Genomic DNA, 20,562 nt, shown 5'->3' with positions numbered 1-20,562 from the left:
CATTAAGCTTGATATACCATCATCAATATCATTTATAAATACAGAAAGCAATAATGGACCCAACGCTGAGCCCTGAGGGACTCCACTAATAACATTAGTCCACTATGAGCAGTGTCCATTGATTACCACTCTCTGTCTTCTCCCACTCAACCACCCCTTTATCCATAGCAGCAATTTGCCTCCAATGTCACACTGCTCCAATTTGTGTAGCAGTCTTCCATGTGCAACAGTATCAAAAGCCTTTCTAAGATCCAAGTATATAATATCAAAGTTATTCCCTGCATCCAGTTCTTTTGTGACTGCATCATAGTATCCAACCAAGTTGGTAAGGCAAGACTTCCCCTTAACAAAACCATGCTGTGTCTGAGCTATAACTGAAGTCTTGTCTAAATGATCCTGCAGTGCTTCTTTAACCAGTGCCTCCATTAATTTTCCTGGAACAGAAGTTAAGCTCACAGGTCTATAGTTACTTGTGTCAGCCTTTGATCCTCCTTTGTGAATTGGGGTCACATTTGCACATTTCCAGTCTATGGGTACCTCCCCTGAGTCCAAGGAAGCTCTCATAATTATGGCTAAGGGTTTGCTTACTTCCTTTGCTGCCTCCTTTAATATAACTGGATAGATCCCATCCACCCCGGGTGCCTTTCTTGTGTTTATCTTCAACAGTTTCTCCTCCACTTTACTCCCAGTTATTTCAAGATTCTGTAGCTTACTGCTAGAGTTGAATACACCTCTGGCATTCCCCTTGCTGAATAACTCCTCATGTGTGAATGTCGATGCAAAATATTATTTAGTTTGTTAGCTACCTGAGCAGGATCATCAACAGTTGACCCATCAATATCAAGTATTTATTCGTAATACCTTAGCATTAGCATTAGTAGAGGCATATGATGCAAGAAAGCAAGCTTCTGCAACATCAGCCAAAAAAAAACAAAAAAAAAAACACTCCCATTTTACCCCACCGTTCGTTCGAAATACCTGTCCAGCTGAGCTTTAAATTTATTTAGGCTATCAACTTCCACAACAAGGGATGGAAGTCTTTTCCACCAACCAACTACCCGCTGGCTAAAGGCAAATTTCCACACATCTATCCTACATCTGTCCTTTATCAATTTGAATTTATGCCCTCTCAGGTGATTATTCTGAGCAAGAGGAAGAATCCCATCAGCATTGAGCATGCTCAAACCATTCAAGGCTTTATACACCTCTATCAGATCACCTTGCCGGTGTCTAGTCTCCAGACACTGTAATTTGCAAAACTTAAGCCTTGCTTCGTAAGAGCAACCCTTTGTTCCATTCAATAATCTTGTTGCCCTTCTCTTTACTCGTTCCAGTAGTTCTACATCCTTCTTGAAATGAGACCTCCAGACCTGTATACAGTACTCAAGGTGTGACCTGACCATTGCCTTATACAAGGGAATAATCACCTCCTTATACCTGCAAGAAAAATTCCTGTATATCATTGACAAGACACCATGAGCTACTCTTGCAGCCTGTCTGCACTGCTCAGAGAACTCCCAAGTCCTTTTCATTCTCTACCAGGCGCCTCCGTAGCCAGGTGAGAAGGAGCAGCAGTGCGTAGCACATGCTTCTTGATTAGATCGGGGTTCGAGCCGTCACCACCAAATATGGAGGATACGGAAAGGTTAAGGAATGACCACCGCATATCCCGGAGCAATATGGCCTTAGTTGCTAATGCTCCTAAAAACCAAACAACAACAACATCATTCTCTACCGCTGTCAGTGTAGTACCACAGATTTGATACGTTGCTCTGGAGTTACTATTTCCCATATGTAGTACTTTATATTTGTCAATGTTAAACTTCATTTGCCACCTCTCAGCCCATCTGCTCAACCTTTCCAGATCCTGTTGCAGCAGCATAACATCAGTAGTGTCCTTAACAACCCTGCCAACCTTTGTATCGTCTGCAAATTTGGACATTAAGCTTGATATACCATCATCAATATCATTTATAAATACAGAAAACAACAATGGACCCAACACTGAACCCTGAGGAACTCCACTAATAACATTAGTCCACGACGAGCAGTGTCCATTGTTTACCACTCTCTGTCTTCTCCCCCTCAACCATCCCTTAATCCATATCAGCAATTTGCCTCCAATGCTACACTGCTCCAATTTGTGCAGCAGTCTTCCATGTGCAATAGTATCAAAAGCCTTTCTAAGATCCAAATATATAATATCAAAGTTATTACCTGCATCCAGTTCTTTTGTGACTGCATCATAGTATCCAATCAAGCTGGTCAGGCAAGACTTTCCCTTAACAAAACCATACTGTGTCCAAGCTATAACTGAAGCCTAGTCTAGATGATCCTGCAGTGCTTCTTTAACCAGTGCCTCCATTAATTTTCCTGGAACAGAAGTTAAACTCACAGATCTATAATTACTTGTGTCAGCCTTTGATCCTCCTTTGTGAATTGGGGTCACATTTGCACATCTCCAGTCTATGGGTACCTCCCCTAAGTCCAAAGAAGCTCTCATAATTATGGCTAAGGGTTTGCTTACTTCCTTTGCTGCCTCCTTTAATATAACTGGATAGATCCTATCCACCCCGGGTGCCTTTTTTATGTTTATCCTCAACAATTTCCCCTCCACTTTCCTTTCAGTTATTACAAAATCATCTAGCTCACTGCCAGAGTTTACTTCACCTCTGGCATTCCCCTTCCTGAATAACTCATCATGTGTGAATGTAGATGCAAAATACTCATTTAGTTTGTTAGCCACCTGATCAGGATCCTGAACTGTTGAACCATCAATATCCAGTGGACCAATCTGATTCATCCCTTTCCTTCTAGAGTTTACATAGATAAAGAACTCTTTTCTGTTTTTCTTTGCATCCTTTGCCAAGGATTTCTCATAATCTGCCTTAGCCTGCCTAATCTCCTTTGTGACTTGGTTACAGACCAGCTTATATTTATCATAGGCTTCCATGTCACCCATTAATTTATATGTATCTCGTGCATTTTTCTTCTCTGCCATATGTCTCATTAGTTCGTCTGACATCCATTTAGGCCTAAACCTTGAACAATATTTCTTAGTTGGTATGTAAAGTCTAGTAGCTTCCGAGTTAAGTTCTTTGAATGCTTCCCATTTTGAATTTGCTGTTGGTAACATCATCAGTTGGTCCCACTGTATAGAATTTAAATACTGTCTCAAACCATCGTAGTTGACTTTACGAAAGCAAAAACCCTTCCCTTTACCCCTGATGGTAGTTACCTCTTTGAGTAAATCCCACTTCAGCACACTGTGATCACTGCTACCTAGTGGTTCCTTTATCTGCAGATTCTTAATGCATGAAGAATCACTAGTGATAATCAGATCAAGAGTATTACTCCCTCTAGTTGCCTCCCGAACATGTTGATGTAGAAAACAATCATCCAATAAATCCACAAAAGCCTTGCTAGTGTGTAAGTGACCAACCCACAAATTCCAGTCAATATCTGGGAAATTAAATTCTCCCCCCCCCCATTATAAGACTCTCTAATTTACTGGCCCACACTATTTCCCTGTACAGTTTCTTATTATACTCATCAGAGTCATTAGGCCTATAGCACACTCCTACTCTCAATTTTGATCTCCCAATGCTATGTCACACCAAACTGATTCAACACTGCACTGTCCAGCGATGTCGACTGGCTTCACTTCCTTGGATTTTATGTTTCTTAACTAATAGCATAACCCCTTCTCCCTTCCTGTTCTGTCTATCCTTTCTGTACACATCGTACTCCCAAAATTCCAGTTCTGCATTCCTTATATCTGTGTGACACCACGTCTCTGATCCCAACAATATCTGTCTTTGATGTTTTGAGCAATACCTCAAATTCATCAAATTTATTTACTAAACTCCTAGCATTGGTGTACACGCAAGAATACATGCACCTGTTCCTATTCTTATCAACCCTAACACAACCCATGTGTTCACTTGTACCGCAATGACTCCTATCAGTCTCTGAAATATCCTGCATCTTGTTTTCCAGGCTGCTGCTTGTTCCAATAGAAGCAGTGCAAGAATCACTTTCACCTCTGCCAGTGGCTACTTTTAATCTATTAGTCCTTATATCCCCCCCCCAAGCTAGCAGTTTTCCGACCCACCTAACACTGCCTCGATAGCATCAGCAAATATTCTTGCACCCTTTCTATTTAAGTGTATCCCATCCCTGTAGAAGCAGTCTCTCCTGTTAACAAGTACAGACCAGGCTGAAAAAAATTCTACCCCTTGAACCTTGCACAATCTTTTCAGGGCCGAATTGATCGACAAGGCTCTCATTATATACTCCCTCCTGTCGTGTCTAGGCAGAATTACAGACACTTTCAAATTCAACCCTAATTCACGGCTTTTTTTCAACAGTTACCTGTACTTGTTAAGTAATTCCACCGGTCTCCTGCTCTTAATATCATTAGTGCCAATGTGTACAACTATATCACCTTTTGTGCCCTTAAAAGATGATATCCGCTCTACAACGTCATCAACCTTCGCCCCTGCAGACATACCCTGGTCCTGTTCCACCTATCCTTTTTACAAAGCATGTTCCCTGTTTCCCTGACAATAGAGTTACCAACAACTACTAGTTGTTGGTGACTCTATTGTAAAAAAAGTATTTAAAAAAAAAAGACTCTTTGTTTCTTCTACCTAGTTTCATCATCAGCCATATTTGTTATACCAAGTGAGTGTATAGATCACTGTGATATAGTAGAGGGTCGTTGAAAAGTTAAACAGCTCAAAGTTTAGGTGGTAGTATATTTACCCAAAAATGCTGTAACTTGCTTCTTTTTTTTTTTTTTTTTTTTTTGTCAACAGGTGGCATCAGAAGGATATTAAGCATAAGAATCGCCATTGGCAGTGGCACATGTTCCTAATTGAACAGTAATAGTAAGAGCCATATAGTGCAAGGAAGCCACAGGCTTCTTTGCTGCACTGGCTGGGAAGGGGAGTAAATAAGTAGATAAGAAAATACAAATAATTTTCTTTCTTCTTCACATAGGTAACTATCCAGTTGACCTTTGAATTTATTCAAGCTGTCAGACTCAACTACCTATGAAACCAAACTATTCCAGTCAACAACTTGCTGGCTAAAAGAAAACTTCCTACAACCTAGTCTAAGTCTAAACTTCATTCTTGTAATTTGAATGTATGCCCCCTACTATTCTTTATAACAGTGAAAATCTCGCCTTCATTAATTTGACTAATCTTAGGTGCCTGGTTGCCAAGCTCTGTAGCCCAAATAATTGGAGTCCTTCCCTGTATTGGTTGCCCTTTTGCCAATCTCACCATGTGAGTTGCCCATTTTTGGACCCTTTCAAGAAGCTCAAAGGCCTTTTTCAAATCAAGTCTCCATTTGAAGATGCGGTCTTACAATTGTCTTGTACAGTGAAACTATGACATATCTATCGCTGCAAGATAATGTTTGATAACTCATCAATAAAACACCATAGGCTTTTCTGGCTGCCTGATTATACTGCTCGGAAAACTTCATATCTGCCCATATTATAACTCCCAGATCCCTTTCTTCGTCTATTATTCACCGAGTGTTAATTTATTTTGGAATTATTATTCCCCAAGTATAATACATTACACCTTCTATCTCCCTTTGTCAATGTTATTTACGAAAATTAAAGAAATGTCAATCTCATCCACACGTGTCAATCTCATCTGATGCAATCTGTAAGTGGTTTAAGAACCAATCCCTGGGGAACCTCACTTATGGCTTTATGCCAATCTGAAGAATATCCATTAATCACAACCATACGCTGTCTGCCTGGCAGCCACCCCAGCAATCCATCTTAGAATTTTTCCAGTAATCCAAACGTGTTCCAGCTTATATAGTAATCTCTCATGAAGGACTGAGTCAAATGCCTTGTAAATCTAAATAAACTATGTCAAAATTGTTCCTTATATCCAGCTCATGAGTGACTGTATCAAAATAGCTTATAGTCATGTTTTCCCTGTTAAGGGAAAACATGATTTTCCCTTAACAAAACTACGTTGTGTTTATTCAGAATGCCATATCTATCTAAATATCTGTGGAGTGCATTCTTAATCATTGCCTCTAAGATTTTCCCTACCACTGAAGTCATACTTAGTCTATAGTTACTGACTTCACTCTTAGAACCACCTTTATCTATTAGTGATACGTTGGCACTTCTCCAGTCCAAAGGAATCTCTCCTGAATCCAAAGATGCCCTCATAATTAACTTCAATGGTTCATAACCCCAGGGGCTCACATCTGGTGAGTATGGGCTTGGCACACCCAGGGTCCTGAGCTGGATATCATCATCCTTTTCTTTCTTGGTGATTCCCTTCTGCGTCTCTCTCTCTCTCTCTCTCTCTCTCTCTCTCTCTCTCTCTCTCTCACACACAGCATAACTCAGAATTTTTTTTTCCCCTTGGCTGGTGCAGCAAAAGCCTCAGGCTTCCTTGCACCATATGGCTAATGATAATGATTACACTCCGTTGTGGACTCCCTCAGCACGATGGTACAAAATGCCATATGTCTGCTAAAACCGTATCCTTTCTGTGAGAGTTATTTAGCAACCTTCTAATTTCTGGAGGAATGCGCATCCCCCATCTTCCCTAAGATAACCAGATCGGTCATTTCTGGATTTTTTCCTTTGTGAGTATTTATAAGAGTATCCATATATGCTGAATAAACTGAAGGCCATTACATAAGAAATTGAAAACACTAGCCTTCCAGTGCTGCACAAGGTAGTTTCAAGTTTCAAGCATTCATTGAAAAAGACAGCCATTTTCAAAATATATTGTAAACACATTGATATTATTATGATATTGTTAGTAAGGTGAGATGTTTTACTGTTTTATGACTGCATACATGTGTTTATGCTGTCAGTATTACCAAAAAAAAAAGCTGTTTAATCTTGGTTGGAAACTTTTCAGTCCCCCATACAGATTAGTTCTGAACTTCCAACCTTTCCTATTAGACCTTGAGCACTAACAGTGTAAGTTCTCTTTCCTTTAATACCTTCTTGACACCATTGATCCGCCTTCCTCTTCTGCTTCTAAGTCTGTTACCATTCATTTTTTCTTTGAATATATGTTTAACTAATATTCCTTCTCTTCTTATTTCCTTATTTCTAATATGATCTTGCCATTGCTTTCATCCATTAGTTGCATTTATTTTCTTTAAAACTCTGATTTCTGAATATTATAATTTTCAATCAGTTTCTTTATATCCTACATAGCTCTTTGCTTCTTAAGTTAAAATAGGCTACCTTGTTTGCTAATAGATCTTTAAATTTCAAAGATCCTCATATATGCGCATTTATTTTTACTTGTATTCCTCTTAAAAGGACCTTATATAACACCAGTTGCATTCCTCTGTACTAAACTGATTGGGTGTGAACTAAAAAATTATATATGAAAATACTATTAGTGTGTTATTGTTTTTGACACTTGCTAATAACTTAAATTCACTTATTTGATCAGCTGCACAAAAGATCATCACAGAAATTGCTTCAGAACCAGAGACAAGCAGTAATTCATACCATATATTCAGAAAACATATTCATGTGGTGTGAATTTGATGTGTTGGAATGAAAGAATCTGGACTGTTAAGGAGACCACATAAAGTTCCACATCAGGGCTCCATTATACCAGAGATAAGCAGTTAATTCATAGCACATACTCATGGTTCTGAATACAGTATATGGTATGAATTATTGCCATAATACCTTCTCCAGGATAAGTTAAAAGTAGCTTCACATGTGGTACCTTATAACTTTTTTTATGTTTACATAGATGAAGCAATGTATTTGAAGAAAATTAGTAGAAAGCAATTAATTTTTAATGAAAACCTCAAACATGAAAAACATTAGAACCTATAGTACCATGAAGGTTGAGAAGGTGGAAGATACTTGTCATTAGACTTGAATTTCTTTAGATTGTAATTTTCAGAAAATGTATATGGAGGAAGATTGTTCAAAAAACAGAAGTAAAAGATATAAATGACAGAGGAAAAGTTAGTTTTTTGAGTTTGGAATGAGGCAGTGAATGGATGTAGTATTGGTATTAACAGTATGGTGTCAGGAAGTCTTATGTTTTTGCTGCACTGGCCTAAAAATAATAATAATAGATAAATAAAATGAAATGAAATTAAAAAAATAAACTACCTATTTGACTCCCTCTTCACGTAGGTATCTATCCAGCTATCCTTTCAATTTTCTAAGCTGTGAGCAGCAACCACACACGGAGGCAACTTATTCCAGTAATTAACAACTCGCTGGCTAAAAGAAAGCTTCCTACAATTCCATTCTAAACCTCTTCTCCTGTAATTGAATTTATTGCTCCTAATTCTGGAATAATTTATAACAGTGAAAATTGCTCCCTCATTCATTTTACTTTCACCGCTCAAAGCCTTATACACCACAATAAAATCTCTTCTAAGTTGCCTGTAGTCATACCACTACTAGATTGAACTCAATAACTCCACCAGAATCAGTCTATTTTAGAAGAAAGTGGCTAATGGGATTATTAGTACACTTTGGTTTTTAAATTTTAATTTTAAACAAAAGTTTAAACAAAACTACATGATTTAAAGAATTGATTCTGATCTCATTTCGATCGAGTTTATAACAAGGAAGAAAGAGATGGACAGGTGAGAAAATGCAGCATGAAACATGGGACCAAATTTTATCAATCTGTTTGATTCCAAAGGAACAGGTCTACTACTAAACCACCACCACAGTTTTAATCCTGCTTGGGGTCTTGTAAGTGGGCAAATGTAAATCTGAGACACCATGAAAATCTGAGATATAAGATGGTGCAGCAAGTAAAATGAACTCAAGCCTCATTCTTCATGAGTTATAAAATATTATATGCAAGGGTTGAAACTGCAGTCTGGGCAGTGGCATATACCACTTCAAATAAATAAAAGCAATGTGCACTAAAATGACAGAATTCATGAGACACCTGGTTCCTGGACAATGCGACGCTGTCACCTGTCTCGCTAGTGGATGAACCCAGCACTTGGCAGGTATATAGGTACACTGCATTCGTGTAGAAGGTAATTCGATGTCAGTATGGATAAACATCGTGAGTTAACCGACTTTGAAATAGGGATGATAGTGGGTGCCCAACACATTGGTCACTCTATTGTAGAGATGGTACACAAATTGCACTATCCCCATTCGACAGTATCAAGAGTGTATCGGGAATAGGCCATTTCTGGAATAACATCTCATCATGGACAGCACTGTGGCCGTCGACGTCTTTCTCACATTGTTTCAGCCAACCGGAGAGTGACAGTGGCACAAATAACCATTGACTTCTACGAGGGAGGTGCCAGAAACACCTCCACCAAGACCGTCGGGCGGTCATTAGCACATTAGGTTATGGGACATGCATAGCCGCAATAGGCTATGCACCCGTCATGCCAACAAGGAACTGTTCAGGCAGGTGGAAGGTCGGTAATGGTCTGGGGTGTGTTCAACTGGCACATGTTGGGACCTCTGGTACTTCTAGAAGCATCTCTGAATGGTTACGTGCCATCCTTGCAGACCATCTGCGTCCCTTCGTGGTCATCATGCACCCAAGGGGCAATGGACTCTTCCAGCAGGACGATGTGCCTCCACACAGAGCCATGGTTCGAAGAACATTTCACAGATTTTACCACCATGGAATGGCCTTCCCATTCACCTGACATGAACCCTGTGGAGCATTTTTTGGATGCTGTGGAAAGTTCCATTCAAGCTTTGGATCCTCCACCCAGGAATGCGATGGAATTATGGACAGCAGTGCAGCAACCATGGATGGAAATACCTGTGAACATTCCACAGATATTTCCATCATTCCACAGGTGCTTACGTTGGTTCACACCTGGGTGGTCACCCACAGTGTACTTGCGCATGGGGATTACTAACAGACCCACCATCGTGAAGGTGCAAGCAGAAGATTTGGCTGTCACAGACCATCTGGACTGCACTGAAATTGAGTCCACTTGATTTGATTGTCACCTGAATATCAGTTCCATCAGCATTTTATACGCCCAGATAGCAAGCACAGCTTGTCTGGCATATCTGAGAGAATGTCTGCAAAAACCTCAAGGACCATATTAAAAGTACGGTTTTAATATAGTCCTGGGACTCAATGCCTCGCCATGTGACTGTCCTTATCCGGGCGAAAGTTAGGCCTACCGATTACTAGGTAGGTATTCCATGATTTCTGTCCACTCAGTGTAGTCCTCCATTGAAATAGTCATTTTTATTTAGAGTAGTTGACATTACTCTACCAAGGCAGCTTATGATGAAATATCTCCACCATATGAGAATGATTCACTAGGTAGCAAACCCAGTTTGGTCATTGCTATGTACAGAATGAAGCTAAGGCTTGTATAATTTGAAATCAAACAATTTGAAAACAAAAAGAAAAGAAAGTAATTGAAAGTAAATAAAGGATTATTTATTTAAATAATTTCAGTACCATATTGTTGTATCACACTAGTATTACTACTAAAGCACGTGCAGTTTCTGTCGTCCAGTGATTACTAAGAAATGTTAATTTTGGGGTATGGCATATGTAATTATAATATGATGATTGATTTTAATAAGTTAATTCTGTAAATAATAACTGATTTATGTATCTTCTTTTACAAGTGAACCCTATACCAATAACACATTTATATGTAATCATCAGTTGATAAACTTTTCTTCTCCTTCCACAGTGAGATATCCGAACTCACCAGTATCAAAAAGGAAGATGTGATATCTACACTTCAGTATTTAAATCTCATCAATTATTATAAAGGACAGTATATTATTACTTTTACCAAAGAAGTTATTGATGCTTATCAAAGAGCTGCTGCTAAGCGAATAATTCGTATCGATCCCAAATGTTTGCACTGGACTCCTAAGGATTGGTCTAAAAGAGGAAAGTGGTGAATATTTCAGTACTTAGATATGTGCATTATACTTTTAAACTCCAGTGGAATATTTTGCTGAAGAAGATTAGTGGATATATCTTTAGTTCTGCATGCACTGGTGTTTCTTCCATTGTAAGAAAAACACAAGTTTAATGGGTGTAGAACCTTTAATGGTTCAGGTGGTTTGTTCACCCTCTGTCTGGATTGTGACTTCACTGCCATTTTAAACTACACTGTATTTGACTCACTTCCTGGCTCGTAATATAATAAATGAACTTTTATAAATGTTGAGTGTTAAAACTCACTAGAAATGTGCATATTTGATGATTACATATGCATCGAATTTGAGACAACACCGTGGCCAGTGTGTTCCTCATACTGTGATAAGTGGTTGTGTATGTAATTGTATAGCTCACTGTTAGACATTGTACAAATCTCACATTTGATCATTGTAGAAACCATCAAGTCCACATTAAAAAAAAAATAAAAATTATCTACATGACTTGCATTTCTACTGTTGTTATGAATTTTAGGGTTATATATATTTGTTTAGTTTATGAATTATTATTATGAATATAATGAAGTTTCTACTGCATGGTTTTACCAAAAACCATGCAGTAGAAACCATGAAGTTCATGGTTTTACCAAAAATTCCTTAGATTACTATTTAGTGTTTTACACTTCATGGAGTTAAGGCTTGCTCTGATAGTGAAACACATTAAATGCATGATTAGTACCATGTAAGAACCACAAAACAGTAAATTCACCATTGTGCAAAGAATATACAGGCGGGCCTCGATTAACATGATTAATTCGTCCCGCGAGCGCATCGCGCAAAACGGAAACGTGTTAATTGAATATCATAACCAATGGGAAAAAATTATAATTGGTCCTTGACCTTCTGGAATGTCCATAAAGAATTTTAAAAATACCTTTTAAATAACTTTTTAACTGTATATAATGTAAAAGATAATGAAAATAATTATGGAATTAAATGTTTATTGCATAAAACAGCGGTTCTTAAACTGTGTGCCGTGGAATATTTAAAATTTTCAAGGGAAACACAGCGGTACTCGACATCTGTCCGACACTGCGTGAACTACTAGCTCGAGGTAGTTCACAGTTTCAGCATTTCTTATTAAGTTGTTTGGACCTAACTACTAAACGAAACTGTTAGGTATTTCTTTTGGTCTGGGTGCGCCTTGAAAAAATTACTGAGACATTAAAGGCACCGTGAACTGAGAAACTTTGGGAACCTCTGACATAAAATACACAATGAAGAAATTACTGTTGCAGAAATATTTGAACAGTGTTGACTTTCTCTTTTCATCAATCAATTTCCGATAGCCGACAACAATCTTCTCTGGGCCCTGGTGAAATAAATATCGCAAAGAACATCAAACCTTTTGTTTAAGGTTCTATGCGATATGAAAGATTTCATCTAATTCTTTTACCGTTATCTCCTTCGCAGTAACATTTTCATCTGGCTCATTTAAAAATTTGAATTTTTAAATGCAAGTCTGCATTGACTTTATTAGCAGGAGACAAACACGTCTTCTTCCGATGGTTGATGGAACACACCAAGGCGGGCAGCAGGCAAACGTTTGTTTATTGACGTTACGACTCGCAGTAAGCTTAACGCGCGATTCAAATCTTTTTCAACTATCGCATAAAAAAAAAAGATCGCGTTAACTGGAAATTTGTATCGTGTAAAGTGAAAAGTGGTATCATTTTTCAAATAGCGTTAACTGAATATCGCGTTATGAGAGGCCTAGCTGTAGTATTATCATGATTAACTTTCATTTTTACTAAATACATAAATTTATATAATTTTAATTAATTTATATGTATTTCTGTTTATTCAAAATGAAGATTAATATGTGTGTTGCATTTCGTCACTAAAAGAACAAACCTTCTTCCCCCCCCCTTTCCCCATGTTATGGAGATAGTGGCTGAAATGACAAAACAATAATGGGTTACTCAATATCAATTAACATTTAATTTTGAGAATTGTTTTTCGAAATTTATATTTATACTTTGAATACATACCAAATATTTGCATATGTATTTCAATCACCTGGTTACTAAATTTGTGTTACCCAGCTCTATGATTTAGTTTTCCTTTCAGTTTCACACGTATATTGATTATTTTATATATTTAATTCTTGCCTAATTTCGTAAATAGGAAAAAAAACTTAATCTGTGTACTGTTAAACCTCTCTTAACAGACACCACCTGGTGAACACTAAGGCTTGAGTTCTAACAAAAAATATTAAAAATTACATGTTTAACGACTCCTCCGAAACAGACACTTCGACACAGATGCTTTGATTGGTGTCCTTTTTTGTATTTTCAACCTCCCTGGATTTTACACCTATGTGTTTTTGTAGATCAGTGGGATTTGCAATGAAGAAAATCAAGGTCATTATTATTATTGCTCTTATATTATTTCTCCATGATTGGGGGATTCCACTCCGTGACGGGTACTGCTACCAAGTACACAGGGTCGTTGTAATGTCTGCTGTTACTGTTGGTCGAGGAAATCTCTGACACTCCTACAGGTGTTCAGGATTCTGACTTTCTGGAGTTCCTTGTAGGTGTTCTCTGGGAGATCTATTGCTGATAGGCTGTTATGTAGAGTCTTTGGCACCATATCAACCATCCCGATCATTGTGGTTGACACAATGATCGAGATGGTCGATACTTCTTGCATATGCCACATCTCCTTGACCCTGATGTCTCAAGTTCATGTACTTTCTAATTTTTTCCTCATGGGTTTTCTGGACATTGCTAGTGTTGGGCACTGCTATGTCAATCAGGTAGGTAACCTTTTCCATCTTGTCCACGAGGGTTATGTCCGGTCCGTTGTGCTGGATGGTCTTATCCGTTATTATGGCACCGTCCCAGTACAGCTTGTGGGTTCGGGTCTCTAGTACTGCCTGGGGTTCGTACCTGTAGTATGGTACACTTTCTTTGCTCAACTGGTATTTCCTCGCTGGCTTCTGATGTATTATCCTGGCTACCTCGTCGTGTCTATGAGTGTACTCAGTCTGGGTGATCACCTTGCTCCCCATGGTAATGTATTGGATCGTTTCTGAGGCCAGGTGGCATCGTCGACATGTGTCATCTGACATTCCGGGCTCCTTTGCCATGTATTTTCCATAGTTTCTGGTGTTGATTACCTCGTCTTGGATGGTGAGCGTGAATCCTTCAGTCTCGGAGAAGAGCGTCCCGCTTGTGAGCCATGCATTGGGAGAAATGTTATTGATGTGATTTTGATAGAGGTCATTATTATTATTATTAGCCATATTGTGCAAGGAAGCCTGGGGCTTATGCTGCACTAGCCAAAAAAAATTCCCGAGTTACCCTGAGAGAGAGAGCAATCATCAAGAAAAAGAAGAATGATGATATCCAGCTCAGGACCCTGGGGATTGTAGTATCTGCCATGGAGTGTCCTTGCCCATCTTTCTAACTTCATTTCTTGTGCCGTCTGGGTGGGAGGGGATTCCTCGCTTAGGTTGAGTGGGGTATACCACTTATCTGTCTTCCTTGTGGCCTGGTAAAGTGGTGCTGTGTTCTCGAAATAATCCTTCAGGTTAACTATTGCTGTTTTCTGTTGCTCTATCAGGTCTATTAGACCCCTTCCTCCCTCTTTCCAAGCTACTGTTAGTCTCTCCACTGCTGACTTCGGGTGGTGTTGGCGGCTCTTGGTCATTATTTTCCTTGTCTTTTGCATGATATCTTCTAGCTCGGTGTTAGTCCAATCTATGACCCCGAAGGTGTATGTTAGTACTGGAGCTGCTGCATAAGTGTTTATGGCTTTAACTGGTTTTTATTATTATTATCGCTCTTATATTATTTCTCCCTGATTGGGGATTCCACCTCATGACGGGTATTGCTGTCAAGTACACACGGTGGTAGTTGTTGTTATGTCTGGTGTTACTGTTGGTTGAGGAACTCTCTGACTGTCCTACAGATGTTCAGGATTGTGACTTTCTGGAGTTCCTTGTAGGTGTTTGCTGGGAGATCTATTGTGGCTCGGCTGTTATGTATAATCTTTGGCACCATACCTGTGGTTGACACGATGATCGGGATGGTTGTTACTTGTTCCATATGCCACATCTCTTTGATCTCCTGTCTTAGGTCTGTGTACTTTTTCTTTTAAACTCTGGCCATGGATTGAAAAGGCTAACGATATTGGCTAATGCGCTGTCTAGAATTGTGAATACAACCAGGGGCACTTACAGTGTGCGTTAAGAATACTTCTCTACTGCACATAAGCTATGTCTTCTGGACATATGCACGTCACACGAGATCTCTTCCCCACTGTTTCACAGGGGAAAAACAGATGTGACATTTCCTTCATTCCTTGTAATTGGGCAGGGAATCAGTGGGAAATGATAGTCTATGTATATGTTTCCACTTTTGGACTTAGTTAAATGCAAGTGTTATTTAAACTGAAAGTAAACTTAAATGTTGTTTCTAATTCTTCAGTTTCATTTTCTGCCTACACCAAAGCTCGCAACAATTGTAAAGCAGTTATTAATCAGTCCAAACTAGAGTTTGAACAGGCTAAGAGTAGAAAACTTGCTTCTTGCCCTAATGGTAGCCGAGCATTCTGGTCTCTTGCCAAATGAAATGAAAAACTATCAAAATAAATTGTTTGGTTGTGAAACTACTATTCATTTTTGAGGTCATCATCTGGCTATATTATCACCTAGCTTGAGCTTTTATCATTTTTAAGTTTCTCAAGTTATAAAAACTAAGACAGCCACTGGTGCACATAGTTAAAGACCATACCTTTGCCTAACATCCATTTGCGATCTACAGTGAAATTAACACTAACTGCAGCTTTCTGTATCTGTTGATAATTTGAAATCAAACAATTTGAAACGAATTACAGATGGTTACGTTATCACCTAGTTTGACTTTTTATTGCTGTACAAAGAATTAAAAGCAGGCCTGATTTTTAATTAAGTTTGGTATGGCCATGAGTATTTTGTTCAGTTTAACTCAGTGGTTTTCAACCGGGGTGCTGCGGCATCTTAGGGTGCCACAACAACATTCCAGAGGTGCCACGTATATTTATTTCATTATAAAAAGGTGTAAGGTAACTATTTAATTTTGTGGTGATCTATAATTGATGTTTATTTAGTACCTCTATATAAAGGATAAAATTATTACACACACACACACACATACACAGAATCGGATCTAACAGGCAGAAAATTGAGAAGGGGTGCCACAAAATAAAATAAATTACTTGGTGCCATTATTAAAAAAAGATCGAAAACCACTGGTTTAACTATTAAAATCACATAATTAGCGGCAGCTGTGGGTTTTTTTTGGGTGCTAAAACAAATCTTTACTTCAAGAATCGTATGAAAAGTAACAATTGACAACTTCAAGTGGCCTTGCGATTTTCATTTCGTCTGTTTACATAGGTCCTGGGTTTTTTACCCCACCTTCTGGACAGCTGCGTGTTCACTGTTCATTCTTTGCATTGCAATCATTTTCTTATTTCGACATTCACAATTAAAACGAATTGTTTGGAGTCTCGATTCATTTTCTGAACAAGTGCATTTTTCAAAATTTAAGTTGAAAACAAACATTGCACAAGGTGATAAACTAGGATAACGATGCATTTCGATAATCAAATGGCACATTCACGTCGGGGTAAACAACAAATTAAAGCAGGCCTCGTTTTTAATTAACTTTGGTGTGGCCATGAGTATTTTGTTCAGTTTAACTATTAAAAGCACATAATTAGCTGCAGATGGGTTTTTGTTAGATACTAAAACAAAACTTTACGTCAAGATTTGTATGAAAAGTAACAATTCACAACTTCAAGTCATTGCCAAACTCAAGTCACTGGTCGAGTAGCAATTAGCAGTCTTGCAATTTTCATTTCGTCTTGTTACATAGGTCTTGCGTTTTTCACCTGTTTTCTGGTGTGTGTGTGACAAAACCACATGCTAAATTTGTAAACCGATAGTTTCTCTCAACAGCTTGTTCAAACACCAACACAACAGAGTGAAAAACACATGAAGAAATTGCCAGAGAGGGTCATCGTGAGTCAAGCTATTCATATTGACATGGTCCCAATTTCATTTAACCTTTCCTTCAAGTATTAACATACACTGGTGTTCAAAGAAAGTGCATCACCTAGGAATTTCACGTTTCTAACCCTTTTTTGCAATATGTTACATTAATGACTAGCATCATAAATAGAAATAAAAACAAAAGATATTTATTAATAGTTAAGGCAAAGCTAAGTAATGTTTGACATGTGCTCTCAAAATATTCCAAAATGAGCATTTCCAACCTTTATGCAGCAGTTTTGGTAAACACAACAATTAAGGCAGAAATGTTATCAGAAGTCCTCAGTTTGCTTCAGTTTATCATTTTAAATGGAAAACAAAATGAAAAGTTCACCAGGTGCAAACTAATATTTAGTTGAACTGCCTCTAGCCCTGATGACAGCAGCACACCATTGAGGCATTGACAAGAGCAATTTCTGAAGATAATCAACTGATAATTCTTGGTTCCAAACACGAACTATGGCTTCCTGAAGTTCACGAAGGATCTTTGGTTTCTTTCTGGCAACTGCGGATTCCACACGATGCCAACAGTTCTCTATAGGATTCAGGTCCGGGCTGTTTCCTGGCCAGCTAACAGTTGTAATGGACTATTCTTCCAACAATTTTTTCACCTGTAACAAATGTAAACACATTGCTGTCGAACCTCTAATGCAGAAATGAAGCTAAAGTAACTACAGAAGTGCCTACTTACACTTTTCGTCCGATGACAAGGAGCAGAGTCATCCTGAAAGATGCAGTTATTTGGCAGGTTGAAATGGTCCCTAATGGTTGGCAGCAATTTGCTTTCCAATATAGCCAAGTATCCATTGGCATTTATGGAACCTTTTATAAACTGCAGGTGACCTATCAGAGCCATGCAGGTTGAATTTCTTCTCATCTGAGAAAATAAACTGACTTCCACTACTTGGGGGTCCATTTGACATGCTCTTTACACCAAATTAATCGGACATTTTTCATTTTTTTGTGTGAGGATAGGCTTCTTCTTAGGATGACGAGCTACAAATCCATTTTTGAAGAGGCGTCATCTGACTGTTACTGCACTTGTTACCACTCCTGTATGTTCTTCCCATTCTTTTTCAGCTCAGATGAAGAAGCTTTATGGTTTTTAAGGCATAAGTGCTTCAAAATACATTCCTGATTTGGCGTAGAGACTCGTTTGCATCCGGTTCCTTTTTTCCTATCAGCAGAACCAATATTCTTGAGTTTGGAAAGAAATCTACTCACTGTCGACTGATTACAAGGCACTCTATAAGCAATATGAAGGGAAGAACATCCTCATGTAACGCAACAATAACTCTTGCTTCGTGGCGTCAACTGCATATAACTCGCCATCCTAACACAAGCAAGGAATGACTGCGACTCCTGCAGAACATGCTTATACAGCTGAAAGTAACAGCTGATGCAATATTACATCATCTCCTATGCGTGTCAATCTTATCTGATGCAATCTGTAAGAAATTGCCATATACATACGTTATTCAGATGACAATTACAATTTTAAGGTGTGATGCACTTTCTTTGAACACCAGTGTATGTGAAGAATTCTTTGCATTCTTAACCAGAGAAGTCTTGTTATGTCTTGAACTGTCTAACTCCATTAGCTGCTTGCTAGTGGAGTTAGCCTAGATTCCACTTGCTGTAGTTTACTGTGTCTTCATTTGTAATCATACCACACATATTTCTTCTGTCTTTTGTTCATCTAACATCTGTATAGATCTTAACAATGGATTGGTAGTATCTCCAGTTGGTATTAGAAGTTTAAATGTTTCTGCGATTTTTTTTCCCTGAGTGCCACCCATATGCATCTTCAAAGGCTTCTTTGGCTTCCGATTTTTTGTGGCCATCCACTGATGCGTGTGTTGGAGGGTCTCTTCCCCACCACAATGAAAGTGCTGGCTTGGGACACACAGGGCCATTGGCATTGGGGGATATGCAATGTGGGGGCCTGCCAAGCACGCATGTCAGCATTGCAGATGACTCGGAAAAAAATGAGCAATCAAAGAATTATGGCTGTTGTGTTGTCCATCTGCCATTTGAGGGTAAAAAAAAAGAGCAATCGTGGCAATCGCCACTTTTATCTTGTGTAATTACCTGTTAAAAAATCTACATTGAATATGTAGTGAAAAAGTGATGTGAGGAATTAAAACTTCAGTGGTTGTGGGTACTTTGAATGGGTTGAGCTTTCAGAATAACATGAAAAACTGAAATCTGTTTAAACTGGCATACTTCCTTGTCTTGTTGCAGTTCTCGCAGGGTGTTATTTTCGACTTTACTTCCTCCCCACCCAGCACCCACATGAGTGGGGGTACCTGCTTATGCATCCCCCACCTGCATTTCCCCACGAGGGTGTTGGTGGGATGGAAGGGGAGGGAGTTTTGCGATGCGTTTCCAGAAAACAAGCACGACGACCCAAGTGTAAGACCAGCTCAGGGTAAAAATAAAAATAAGATTGAGAAAATACTGCTAACACCATCTAGGGAGCAAAAATAAATACAAGAAAATAAACTGGCGTCACCTACCGGAATAGAAAATAAACACCGGAAGTAAGCAGCACCAGCTGGCTGGCTAAAAATAAAATTTTTCCATGACATCACCAGTGTGGTCAAAGGTCAAGATATTCAAACCTGCTGCCGATACTACTAACAGCTACTGCCTTTAAAAAAAACTTTGATCACAAAGAAACAGTGAGATATATAACTGCTATAAACTGCTTGCAGAATCTGTGATAGAGCCTCTTGAAAATCTGTGTTTAGAGTTTACTCATGAAAAATTAATAACAGCAAAAATTTTTTGCACCCCATAATAAGTGGCTAAAGAAAGTCAGTCTGTTCATAATTTTGAATCAGAGCTTGACCTACAAGAACTAAATGGGATTGACTTGGGTCATATTCAAATTCAACTAACCCTTGCATTAACATCTTGAACCACATTAGTGATGAAATGAGAAAAAATTTGGCTAATAAAATCGTCAGGCAGTAAAATCTAATTGATAATTGACAAATTGACCATGGTGATTAAGAAATCCACTTTAATTGTTTACGTTTGAACTTGTATATTTTACAGTGGATTGATATCTCCTGTAAATTTGTTTTTGGACTTGGTCGAACTTGAAAGTTTTTTGATTCTCTGCTCAATTGTCTTCAGTCATACGGTATGACAGAAAACTATCTAAAACTCACTTAGTTTGCATCACATGATACTGCTGTGCAGCTCTTATAATGGCATTATGGAACTAATGAAAGAAAAATTCCCTTCTTTGATAGTGTGGCATTGCGTTAATTACCGATTAGACCTATCAGTTGGTGATACATTAGCATTAGTAGAGGCATTTGATGCAAGAAAGCAAGCTTATGCAGCATCAGCCCAAAAAAAAAATAATAAATAAATAAAAATAAAAAATAAAAAATAAATAAATAAATAAAAAATAACCACTTCCACTTCACCCCTCTGTTCGTTCGAAATACCTGTCCAGCTGAGCCTTAAACTTATTTAGGCTATCAACTTCCACGACAAGGGATGGAAGTCTATTCCACCAACCAACCACCCGCTGGCTAAAGGCAAATTTCCT

At 38.4% G+C, this 20,562-nt stretch overlaps 1 protein-coding gene across 1 annotated transcript in view; it reads left to right on the top strand.

Moving 5' to 3' along the window:
• Positions 1–11,358, top strand: part of Tip60 (Histone acetyltransferase Tip60) — a 228,849-nt gene extending 217,491 nt beyond the window's left edge. Inside the window, exon 12 of the mRNA XM_090376520.1 lies at positions 10,696–11,358. Within this exon, the coding sequence (XP_090232646.1) occupies positions 10,696–10,912 (217 nt within the window). The 3' untranslated portion in view covers positions 10,913–11,358. The remainder of the gene's footprint in view (positions 1–10,695) is intronic.
• The last annotated feature ends 9,204 nt before the right edge of the window (positions 11,359–20,562 follow it).

This window comes from Mastigoproctus giganteus, chromosome 6 (genome assembly GCF_048544385.1).
Source record: "Mastigoproctus giganteus isolate SK-2022 chromosome 6, ASM4854438v1, whole genome shotgun sequence".
Taxonomy (NCBI): Eukaryota; Metazoa; Arthropoda; class Arachnida; order Uropygi; family Thelyphonidae; genus Mastigoproctus; species Mastigoproctus giganteus.
This window is presented reverse-complemented; position numbering and strand designations above follow the sequence as displayed.